The sequence below is a fragment of the Mastigoproctus giganteus genome, chromosome 13 (genome assembly GCF_048544385.1).
Source record: "Mastigoproctus giganteus isolate SK-2022 chromosome 13, ASM4854438v1, whole genome shotgun sequence".
Taxonomy (NCBI): Eukaryota; Metazoa; Arthropoda; class Arachnida; order Uropygi; family Thelyphonidae; genus Mastigoproctus; species Mastigoproctus giganteus.
This window is the reverse complement of record NC_143587.1, coordinates 153,174,749-153,187,997: the sequence shown is the minus strand read 5'-3', so window position 1 is coordinate 153,187,997 and position 13,249 is coordinate 153,174,749. Positions and strand designations below refer to the sequence as shown.

The 13,249-nt window shown below is 35.9% G+C and overlaps 1 protein-coding gene across 1 annotated transcript in view; it reads left to right on the top strand.

Moving 5' to 3' along the window:
* The window catches only part of Kpc1 (Kip1 ubiquitination-promoting complex subunit 1), a 534,039-nt gene that overhangs the window by 390,191 nt on the left and 130,599 nt on the right, over positions 1-13,249 (top strand). Inside the window, exon 24 of the mRNA XM_090388154.1 lies at positions 9,368-9,455. Coding sequence (XP_090244280.1) covers positions 9,368-9,455 — 88 coding nt within the window. The remainder of the gene's footprint in view (positions 1-9,367; positions 9,456-13,249) is intronic.

Sequence of the window (13,249 nt, the reverse complement as noted above, 5' to 3'; positions counted from 1 at the left end):
ACTGCACATGGTTAGCAGTAATCGTAAATTAACGTACCAGCTGTGTGGTGCTACACTCAGGATAATGGAGAATGATAAAGACCTAGAAGTAATTGTGAAGTCAGATATGAAATTCTCTGAGCAGTTAGGATGGGCTGGTAGGACAGCACTTGTGGTTTTTGTGAATGATATACAAGAACATTTCCAGTAGGGACAAGAAAATCATTATCCCCTTCTGTAAAGGTTAGGCCACATCTTGAGTATTGTGTACATGTCTGGAAGCTCATTTTGGAATGGGTGCAGAGAATAGCAATGAATTAGTAAGGGGAACAAAAGGGTGCTCTTACCAAGAAAGGCAGACTATTGACTTCACACTTAAAAAAATGTTTTAATGATAGTAAACTTGCAGTTATAAAGTTTCTGCATTGTTTTTGTAAAATTTCTGAAATATTGGAAAACTATAAATAAAATATACATTTTATTTATATATATATTTTTTTTCTTTTTGATTTAACTATTTATTTCTATCTTATTAACAAAAGTACTGGATCAATAATAAAGGACACAGAGAGAGAGATAGAAAAATCGACAACTGTTTGAAGATAAAGATATATCTGAAATTCTAGTAGAGTTACAAACTGTGACATGGCTTTTTTGGTTGATTATTATCAATTAAGACATCTGTAACCTGAAAAGTATATTTTTTCTAGCCTTAAAATTATTCTCTTAATAAAAAAAACAGTGTAATTTGGCAAAAGTTGTTTTCACTTGCATCGTATATATTAAGTTTTACATATACTTAATCAGTCATCAGAATTACAGTGTTGTTTAATAAATTTAGATAACTAAATTGGTACTTAATGTTTTAAAAAATTATTATCTATTCTGTATTAGTTATGGAATGGACAAATTCTCAGAATAGTACAAGGATGAGGTAATGTAAATAACAAGTTTGTCTGACAAATACTTGAAGAGAAATGTGCAAAATGAAATAAAAAAGTCATTGGAATAATGTGGCATTTTCATTTTCTTTAGAGAAATCTGTTCAGTAATAAATTTTATAATAATTTTATTGTTTTTTGCATTATCACTTGTGGAGGTTAACTAGTCTGTGATAAATACAGATATTTTCTCTACTCTGCATTTAAATAATTCCATCAAATATGATTATCTAACATAATAATAATATATCATTTAACATATTAATATTTTTAACATTCATTAGGAAATACCTTTATTAATTTCTTTAGATGTGTATTTGCTACATATACACTGAGGAACTCCTTTAAAGTGCTCCATTTGAAATGGAGCACTGCAATATAAAGCAGATGGGCAGATATGTAGGGATGCTATACATGTAATTCAATGTGACAGTGGACAATGAAAGATATAAATGACTTTGAACATGAACAGTTGGTGCCAGGTATGCTGATATGAGTATCTTGGAAACTGCAACCCTGCTTGGGTTTTCATGCATAATTTTGTCTCAAGAGTATTGATATAGATGCAGTAACCAAATAAAGTTCATTCAATAGTTACCTTGTGGTTGGAAACAGCTTATTGATGAAAGAGGCCAATGGAAGATGGCAAGACTTTTGCAGGGTAACAAAGGCTTTAGGCAGTATATTAACAACTCAGTGGTATCAGTGCCTCCTTGATTACAACTCATTGGTAACCAAGGATGCATTTCAGAGAACACAACTCACTGCAACAACTGTATGGTTACAGTGAACTCAGGAGCACGAACACCGGACAGTGAGGGAGTGTATTTGTTGCCTTGTCTGATTTATGGTGGTTCCTACTACATACAAACTTGGTTATAACGAGCATAGAAATAACGAGCAAAAAACCATAATGATTTTAATTTATGCATATTCCCATACAATCCCCCATTGTTATAACAAGTGTACTACACGGATATACCAAACAAATTTTGATAACGATAACTATGCAAACATTCTTAATTGCACGGCTTGTCAGAAAAACCCAATTCTTAGAAGAAAATGAAAAGGGTGACTTAGCTTTATGACCATCTGCATCGGATTAGGGGCTGTTTTATGACCTTGTCCTCCGGGGATGGGGGCCTATACAATAGTGCACTAGCATTCCGCTTGTCACATTACCATATTTGCGGATTGTCTTGTATTCACTGAACCATAAATTTATTTCGGGACTTCTAAGAATTTTAGAAACGGGACTTCTAAGAACGTTATATGCATTTCGGGACTTTTAGGAACGTTGTATGCATTTCGGGACTTTTAGGAACGTTGTATGCATTTCGGGACTTTTAGGAACGTTGTATGCATTTCGGGCATTCTAAGAATGCAGATCACTTTATTGGTTTTAAAGTAAAATCAGTTAGAAACGAGCCCTTCCTTCAGCAACATGTCTACTAACAAAAGTGTCTCTTGATTTGTGAAAAAGTTGAAATAATTCACGAGTTAGAATGTGGTGCAAAAAATGTTGAAGTGTGTAAAAAGTTTTCTTTGTCCTCTTCAAGCAAATCGACATTGTGGAAGAATAAAGTTGTTTATTCTTCTTGCTTATTCTTGCACTATTGAAGAATAAGGGTATAAACGTTGAGGAAGCATTGCTTCAATGGTTCACTACACAAAGAAGTGCTGGATTTTCAATAGACGGTCTGATCTTGAAGGCTCAAGGGGAAACATTTTCTAAACAATTTGGACACAACAATTGGCTGAATAAATTTAAAAACTGTCATTTATGCAAAAATTAGTGGAGAATCTTGATCTGCAGATCCAATAATGGCAAATGTTCACCGTGTTTGGGCAGAAATCAGGAAAGATTTCAATGAGAAGACATCTACAGCAGTTGTGCTACTACAACAAGATCTAGAAAACTTGGGCAGATGGGCTGAGAAGTGGCGACTGACGTTTAACATTGACAAATGCAAAGTACTGCATATGGGTAGAAGTAACCCCAAAGAAATGTACCAACTGTGTGGTTCTGCAACAGGATCTAGAAAACTTGGGCAGATGGGCTGAGAAGTGGCAACTGAAGTTTAACAATAGACAACTGTAGTTTAACAATAGACCCATATGCAGTATTTTGCATTCACAAATGCAAAATACTGCATATGGGTTGAAGTAACCCTAGAGGAACGTACCAACTGTGTGGTACTACACTTAAGGTGGTAGATAATGAAAAAGACCTGGGAGTAATTGGGCAGTCAGATATGAAGTTTTCTGAGCAATGCAGACAGGCTGCCGGAGCAGGTCATGGGGTATTGTCAATGTTATATACAGGAATTTTGCTAGCAGTGAAAAGGAGGTGATTATTAGCATTAGTAGAGGCATCTGATGCAAGAAAGCAAGCTTATGCAGCATCAGCCAAAAAAAAAAAAAAAAAACCCCACTTCCACTTCACCCCTCTGTTCGTTCAAAATACCTGTCCAGCTGAGCCTTAAACTTATTTAGGCTATCAACTTCCATGACAAGGGATGGAAGTCTGTTCCACCAACCAACCACCCGCTGGCTAAAGGCAAATTTCCTCACGTCGATCCTACATCTGTCTTTTCTCAATTTGAATTTATGCCCTCTCAGGTGATTATTTTGAGCAAGAGGAAGAATCCTATCAGCATTGAGCATGCTCAAACCATTCAAGGCTTTATACACCTCTATCAGATCACCTCGCCGGTGCCTAGTCTCCAGACACTGTAATTTGCAAAACTTAAGCCTTTCTTCGTAAGAGCACCCCTTTGTTCCATTCACTAATCTTGTTGCCCTTCTCTGTACTCGTTCCAGCAGCTCTACATCCTTGTTGAAATGAGGCCTCCAGACCTGTATACAGTACTCTAGGTGTGGCCTGACCATTGCCTTATACAAGGGAATAATCACCTCCTTATCCCTGCTGGAAAAATTCCTGTATATCATTGACAATACTCCATGAGCTACTCTTGCAGCCCGTCTGCACTGCTCAGAGAACTTCATATCTGCCTGCACAACCACCCCCCAAGTCCCTTTCATTCTCTACCACTGTCAGTGTAGTACCACAGAGTTGATACGTTGCTCTGGGGTTGCTGTTTCCCATGTGTAGTACTTTACATTTGTCAATGTTAAACTTCATTTGCCACCTCTCAGCCCATCTGCTCAACCTTTCCAGATCCTGTTGCAGCAGCATAGTGTCAGTAGTGTCCTTGACAACCCTGCCAACCTTTGTATCGTCTGCAAACTTGGACATTAAGCTTGATATACCATCATCAATATCATTTATAAATACAGAAAACAATAATGGACCCAACACTGAGCCCTGAGGGACTCCACTAATAACATTAGTCCACGATGAGCAGTGTCCATTGATTACCACTCTCTGTCTTCTCCCCCTCAACCACCCCTTTATCCATAGCAGCAATTTGCCTCCAATGTCACACCGCTCCAATTTGTGTAGCAGTCTTCCATGTGCAACAGTATCAAAAGCCTTTCTAAGATCCAAGTATATAATATCAAAGCTATTCCCTGCATCCAGTTCTTTTGTGACTGCATCATAGTATCCAATCAAATTGGTCAGGCAAGATTTCCCCTTAACAAAACCATGCTGTGTCCGAGCTATAACTGAAGTCTTGTCTAAATGATCCTGCAGTGCTTCTTTAACCAGTGCCTCCATTAATTTTCCTTGAACAGAAGTTAAGCTCACAGGTCTATAATTACTTGTGTCAGCCTTTGATCCTCCTTTGAGAATTGGGGTCACATTTGCACATTTCCAGTCTATGGGTACCTCCCCTGAGTCCAAGGAAGCTTTCATAATTATGGCTAAGGGTTTGCTTACTTCCTTTGCTGCCGCATTTAATATAACTGGATAGATCCCGTCCACCCCGGGTGCCTTTCTTGTGTTTATCTTCAACAATTTCTCCTCCACTTTACTCCCAGTTATTTCAAGATTCTGTAGCTTACTGCTAGAGTTGAATACACCTCTGGCATTCCCCTCGCTGAATAACTCCTCATGTGTGAATGTCGATGCAAAATATTCATTTAGTTTGTTAGCTACATGAGCAGGATCATCAACAGTTGACCCATCAATATCAAGTGGACCAATCTGATTCATCCCCTTCCTTCTAGAGTTTACATAAGTAAAGAACTCTTTGCTGTTTTTCTTTGCATCCCTTGCCAAGGATTTCTCGTAATCTGCCTTCGCCTGCCTAACCTCCTTTGTAACTTGTTGCATATCAACTTGTATCTATCATAGGCTTCTGTGTCATGTGTTAATTTGTAAGTATCCCATGTATTTTTCTTCTCTGCCATATGCCTCATTAGTTCATCTGACATCCATTTTGGCCTAAACCTTGAACAATATTTCTTAGTTGGTATGTAAAGCCTAGTAGCTTCCAACATAAGTTCTTTGAATGCTTCCCATTTTGAATTTGCTGTTGGTAACATCATCAGTTGGTCCCACTGTATAGAATTTAAATACTGTCTCAGTCCATCGTAGTCGCCTTTACGGAAGCAATAACCCTTCCCTTTACCCCTAATGGTAGTTATCTCTTTGAGTAAATCCCACTTCAGCACACTGTGATCACTGCCACCTAGTGGTTCATTTATCTGCAGATTCTGCATGAAGAATCACTGCTGATAATCAAATCAAGAGTATTACTCCCTCTAGTTGCCTCCCGAACATGCTGATGTAGAAAACAATCATCCAATAAATCCACAAAAGCCCTGCTAGTGTGTGAGTGACCAGCCCCCAAATTCCAGTCAATATCTGGGAAATTAAAATCTCCCATTATAAGACTCTCTGATTTACTGGCCCACTCTATTTCCCTGTACAGTTTCTTATTATACTCATCAGAGTCATTAGGCCTATAGCACACTCCTACTCTCAATTTTGATCTCCCAATGCTTATGTCACACCAAACTGACTCAACACTGCACTGTCCAGCGATGTCGACTGGTTTCACTTCCTTGGTTTTTATGTGTTTCTTAACTAATAGCACCTATCCTGTCTATCCTTTCTGTAGACGTTGTACTCCCCAAATTCCAGTTCTGCATCCCTTATATCTGTGTGACACCACGTCTCTGATATCCCAACAATATCTGCCTTTGATGTTTTGAGCAATACCTCAAATTCATCAAATTTATTTACTAAACTCCTAACATTGGTGTACACGCAAGTATACCTGCACCTGTTTCTATTCTTAGCTGCCCTAACACAACCCCAGGGTCCTGAGCTGGATATCATCATTCTTCTCTTTCTTGGTGATTCCCTTCTACTTCTGACTCTTGTGTTCTCTCTCTCTCTCTCTCTCTCTCTCTCTCTCTCTCTCTCTGGGTAATTCAAATTTTTTATTTGCTTTTGTCTGGTGCAGCATAAGCCTCAGGCTTCCTTGCACCTTATGGCTAATAATAATAATAATAATAATAATAACCCATGTGTTTACTTGTACCGCAATGGCTCCCAGCAGTCTCTGAAATATCATGCATCTTGTTTTTCAGGCTTCTGCTCATTCTAATAGAAGCAGTGCAAGAATCTCTTTCACCTCTGCCAGTGGCTACTGTCAATCTATTGGTCTTTGTCTCCTCCCAAGCTAGCAGTTTTCCGACCCACCTAACACTGCCTCGATAGCATCAGCAAATATTCTTGCACCCTTTCTATTTAAGTGTATCCCATCCCTGTAGAAGCAATCTCTCCTGTTAACAAGTACAGTCCAGGCTGATCCCTTTGTATAAGGCAATGGTCAGGCCAAGCTTTGGATACTGCCTACAGGTCTGGAGGCCTCATTTTTAGGAAGGATATAGAGTTGCTTCAGCAACTCTACATCCTTTACCAATCCTTCATCCCTCACCAATTTTGTTGAGAAGGGCAACAAGATTGGTGAGGGGAATTAATGGGTTCTCATACCAAGAAAGGCTTAAGTTCTGCAAATTGCAGTGACTGGAGACTAGGTACCTGCGAGGTGAGCTGATTGAGGTGTATAAGGCTCTGAATGGGTTGAGCACACTGAATTCTGATGGGATTCTTCCGGTTGCTCAGATTACAAACCTGAGGGGGCATAAATTCAAAATGAGGAAAGACAGTTGTAGAATAGATATGCAGAAATTTGCCTTTAGCCAGCGGGTGGTTAATTGCTGGAACAAACTTCCATCTGTCGTTGTGGAAGTTGATAGCTTAAATAAATTAAAGGATGAACTGGACAAACTTTTAGAGGGAATGGTACTGTGAAATTGTTTTTTTTTTTTTTTTTGGCTGATGCTACAAAAGCTGATACACTTGCTTTCTTGCATCACATGCCTCTATTGCTGCTGCTACTACTACTACAACACTGACGAAACAGGACTTTTTTTATAATTTGACCCCTGACAATACATTTATATTTAAAGGGGAAAAACGTGTTTGTGGAAAAAAAATCAAAGGCTCGGTTGACTGTGCTCATATGTGCAAATATGACTGGAACTGATAAAAAAAAAAAAATCTGTTTGTTATCAGAAAATCGTTAAAACCTCAGTGTTTCAAAAACGTAAGGAAACTTTCTGTGGATTACACTGCGAACAAGAAAGCTTCGATGACTTCGGATATTTTTCAGCAATACGTAAATGATTGGAATAAGGAGCTATTCAAAAAGAAGAAAAATATTTTATTGTTAGGTGATAACTGTCCTGTACATCCCCAGATTCAAAATTTGTCCAACATTAAGCTAGCGTTTCCACCTTCCAATGTGACATCAATTTTATAACCAATGGACTTAGGTGTAATCAAGAGTTTGAAAAGATATTATAAAAGATTTCTAGTTCTACATCTGATCAGTCAAAGAGAACAGAAACTTACTGAGTCTATATCGATATTGGATATATAAATTTATTGAATGATGTGTGGAACAATGTTATTTCGACAACCGTATCGAATTGCTTCAAGAAATCAAAATTAAATTCAAATGAAATTTCAATTGTAGATGAAGATGGAAACAAAGAAAACAACTTACCATTATCCGACTGGTTGCTACATAATAACGTTGTAGGTTTTAATACAGATAACATTGATGAATTTGTACTAGTCGATGGCAACTTATTAACTAGTGGTCTTCCTACATAGAGTGACATTGTAGATGCTGTGCTCAACAATGATGATAATGATGATGGTAAAGATGATGATGATATGATGACAATTGAAAGTGAATCAAAATCAGTGCTAACAATCTCACAAGCTCAAGGTGCAATGGACACCTTAGTCAATTTTTTTAAAAGAACTGAGGCAAGTAATGAGACTTTTAACATGTTGAGTGTTTTAAGGGGAAACTTAAGAAATATCAAAGTGATATCTTTAAAACAAACATCAAATTTTAATATTCATAAATAAAGAATAATTTAAATCGTGTTTTTAATTACAGAGAAATAAATTGTTTAGTATTAAATGTATGGTTTTAAAATTACAGACAAATAAATTGTGTTTAATATTAAGTATATTGTAGTTTATACAAGCATATTAATAAAAATAATATGTATTATTATTTTGTATTTTTACTGTAATAAAATGTAGTGCAATTATTATTTTGGAGAAAAGTGAAAATCTAAGCACCTGTAACTGATGTCTTGTGACATCAGTTACAAGTTTAACACCTGTAACTGGATGTCTTGTGACACATCTTCAGTGACTGAATGTCTCCTTTTTACAGTTAATGTTATGTATAATAAGATGGCAATTCATTCACTGAAGAAATGATACAGGAGATATCTTGAAATGTCTGAGAATTATTTTTATTCCTTGAGGAAATTAAAGGCAGTTCACTCTACAGAGGTTGAAGTAACTTGATTTTCACTATTCTCTATTTTTATTTACCTGCACACTAATCCCACTTAAGGGATGGTTAAGTGGTGTTGAGTATCAAGTGACTCAATTATTTATGACAGCATGTTTTTTTTTTTTTTTCTCTAGAAACTTAAAAACTGTATATCATGTCTTTGAAAAAGATTACCAAAAAAGAACTATTATTAGATTATAAATGAAAGAAAAAAAAATTTGGAAATGCAAAAATAAATTTTTAAATTGGAAGACAATATAGGCCTCCATGTGATTGATGGTGTCATGAAAGGTCACCCTAAAATTTCCAACTGCATTCTATTCTTCATCTCATTCTGTTTTTTGTATGCAACTATAAGTTTTTTGCATGACAGATGTGATTCAGAATATTCAGTGATAGTCAGGAAAGTTTTTCCAATTTCAGTATCATTTATAGCTATTATTAGTATAATAGCTATATATAACATGCACTGAGATATATGCTTTTCCTTTAAACAAACAAAACATATTTTTAGGGAGAAAAAGTTTGTTTTAATGTATTAGTAATCACTTTCATTGCATCTCATCTCATTCCATGAGATATAGATGTTTATTAAAAAGACCTTGTAGAAAAAATTGTTTCAAATATATGTTATTTTTACAGCCAAATGAATTTAGTTAAAGCTTTACTTCTGCCATATGAAAATCGTGCCTGGGCCCAGTCGAACTGGATTCTTGTGAGGCTGTGGAAGGTATTAATTATTTAGATGTTTGTTTGTTTGTTTTTTTTCATTCCCCTTTAATATTTTGTATTAAAGCTTTTATATTTTTATTGATCTCTTTAACTATAAGGGTTATTCTCTAATAAACAAAGGTAAAGCCAGCTCTTGCCAATATGAATATTGCAGCATCACTGCAAATTTAAACAGTAATGGGGAATTTGTAAACAGAACTGTAAAACAATTCTTGAAAATTTTCTTTTGTAAGCTTCTGTGGACATATAATTAATGTTGTATTGTTTTGTAAACTTTTTGTAATACATATTTATTGCTAGAGTAGTAGGGAATAGTGTCTAGTATATCACATAGCATAACATTCAGATTTAGTGCTATATGAATAAATTATTTTATTGAAATGATGCCTTAGAGTCTAGAACAGCAAAGTGTGTTACCAAGAGTAATGAGGATGCCTTGGCTCATGGGGAGACGATTGCTGCAGGCAGTTCTCCTATGAATCAAGGCCTTCCTGCATCCATTGTGTTCATTATGTATTCAGATATGTCTGTAGCTGGAAATAGTTCAGTTAAAAACCTGCACATAGCTTGATTTTGTAACTGAATTGTAATATTTAGTGCTCCTCATGGACTTTTCTTAGACATTCTTACTATGATATTTATTATCATTACTTATCATTGAACTTATATACTGGACTTGGTATAGAAATATATTTTAATTGTTAGTATTTGACTTACCAGTTTGCTTTTTTTTTTTTTTTTTTTTAAGCACTGGCTCATTTAAGGGGTGGTCTCTATATTTGCATGTAGAGGCATGATTAACTTGCTGGTACCACTTGTTAGGTGCTAATGGTATAGGCTGTTGTGCACCCATAGGTCTTGCACCATTACCTGTGGGGTATGAATTAGTCCATTAACTGAAGTACATGTGTATATATATGTTCTAGATATGATAGAATATGGTAGAGTAAAAATTTCCTAGATATGATAGAATATGGTAGAGTAAAAATTTATCGGATTGGCAATGAGGTAGCAGGTTGAGTGAGATTAGGTGCAGTCTGCGAAATACCTGTGCGTCAAAAACGCCCAAGTAACGTGCAAAGGCCCAACGCCGGCACAGTGGCAAAAACCTAGAAGTACAATATGTAATATAAAGTGAGAGCAAAACAAAATGAGATAAAACGTAAAGGAAAAGGCAAAAAAAGGTAGTAGTGGTAGTAGCATAGATGGAAATATGATAGAGCAAAAATATATAAAATAAAATAATAAGGCAAAAATATAAAAGTTATAAAATGTGTTAATTATGGGTTAGTAGATATATTGAAAGGGACTTTTTCTAGGGCTAACCCTCTCAATATATCGGCCCATAATTAATGTGGCTATCTGTTTCTGTTGTCAACTGCCCTCAAAACTAGGTTCGAATATATATAAGATAGTATGATAGTAATAATGTAGTACCATGGTAGAATCAAGAAATTTAGCAGTATTATAAAATAAGGGCTGAAAGCTGATAATAAGCAAAATGTAGTAAGTAAAGTAATTTGGAAGTAATATGATATCATGGCCTAATGCTGGTAATAAGCAGATTTTGATTAGTAGTTTACGGGCGAGATGACTATTAAATCTCTATGTTAAAATTTACAAATAATTCTTCGCTTAATACAGATATATATATATATAGTTGGGTCCCACCTTCTTGGAGCAAAGTGCCAAGAAACAACAACACAACACATGACACAAGCGTAGCACTAAACTAATTTCTGCCATTTTATTGAGCATGTATCATCAAAGTGTATTCATGGCAGGGTTATTATTATTAGCCATATGGTGCAAGGAAACCTGGGGCTTATGGTGGACCAGCCAAAAAAAATTCCAATTTACTCTGAGAGAGAGAGAGAGAGAGAGAGAGAGAGAGAGAGAGAGAGAGAGAGAGAGAGAGAGAGAGAGAGAGAGAGAGAGAATCAGAAGTAGAAAGGAATCACCAAGAAATAGAAGAACGATGATATCCAGCTCAGGACCCTGGGTGTGCCTACATCTTCTGTAGCAGTATGTCCACCATGTAGCTGGACATAATGTTACAGAAGATGCTTTTGTGTGTGTGTGTGTGTGTGTGTGTGTGTGTGTGTGTGTGTGTGTGTGTGTGTGTGTGTGCACGCTGTGCTAAGAAAGTGCAGAAATTGTAGGAAAATTTAGTGTTTTCTTGGATGAATTTGCATGCTTGAAGAAAAGCATTCATTACCCTTGAAGGGATTTAATTAGCAGATATATCACTTAACTTATTAGAGTATCCTCATTCATCACACTGGATGGTATAAGTTAAGTGATGTATCCCACAAGCAGAACCTACTATTGCACTTATAATACATTGTTATTCTTGATATGTTGTTGGGAAAATATTTTGTGTAATATGGATGGGACAACATGACCAGAGAAAGTCTGCTAGGAGCAAAAGTTGGCTATGTCATATAATAATTAACTTTTTTTGGATACAAAAGGTGATATTGTAGTATTTGTTGCTACTAATGATTCTAAGCATAACAGGCTAACTAAAGCCTTTGATACTGTACCACACGTAAGAATGTATAAATTGGAGTAATGTAGCATTAGGAGCAAGTTACTGCTGCTACTGGAAAGGAAGGTCAATTGGTAGGAGAAAAGAGTGGTTACAAATGGCCACTGCTGCTCATAGACTAATGTGATGAGTGGGTACTACAGGAGGGTCAGTGTTGGGCCCCATAATGTTTTTGATATTTATTATTGATATTGATATAAGTATTTCATGTTTTATGTGCAAGTTTAGCCATTGTGCCCGCCTTTGTCTAAGACACAAAGATGTACATGGTGGTTATCAGTAGTCAAGGTGTATAAGATCTAGTTAAACTAAGCAGATGTGTTGGAAAGTGAAAATTGACTTTTAACATTAATAAATGAATGATAATAATGATACATTTGTGTAGCAATATCATGCCCTTTGGGGGATAGCATTAAACTCAACAGTTAATAAGGAAGGAAGGAAACCAGAAGTAATTCTACAGTCTGATATGAAATTCTCTTAGCAGTGCAAACAGGCTGGTAGAACAGACGATGGTGTTCTATTAGTGATATACAGGAATTTTTCCAGTAGGGACAAAGAAGTGCTATGTGTAAGACAATGATTAGGCTTCATCTTCGTACAGGTTTCAAAACCTCATTTTAGATCTGTTGGAAGGGATGCAGAGAAGAGCAACAAGTTTAGCTGAGAGCACAAAAAGATATTCTTACCAAGAAACACTATGTATATAAATTGCAATCTCTGGAAACTAGTAATCTCATCTAACTGAAGTGTATAAGGTTGTAAAAGGGTTAACTAAACTAAATGCTGATGACACCTTTACTGTTACTCAGATGAAACACACAGGGGACTTCTTTTTTTTTTTTTTTGCTGGTAATTCAAGGAAATAAGCTCTATTTCCTTGAATTATGCTGCTTCAATATAATAATATTGAATAATAATTCAATATTATTATATCGAATTACTGTATCCATGAATAAATTTTGTTACACATCTTGGAAAGCAGCAAAGCTGATAAAGAAAAGAAGCCATAAGGATTGAATATAATTTTAATTGGCTCTTTTTTTTTTTTTTTTTTTTTTTCAGTTTATTTATTATGTGCCAGGACATAGTCTAATGACAAAATGAATTCATTGTTCAAGATGAACTTCATTGTTATTGCAGCTGAATTCACTTTAACAGCAGTGCATCAATATTTGATGACCCTGTTAGGGCTCCAGAAATGCACTCACCCTTGGTGAGTAGCTTTTGATTGCTTGTAA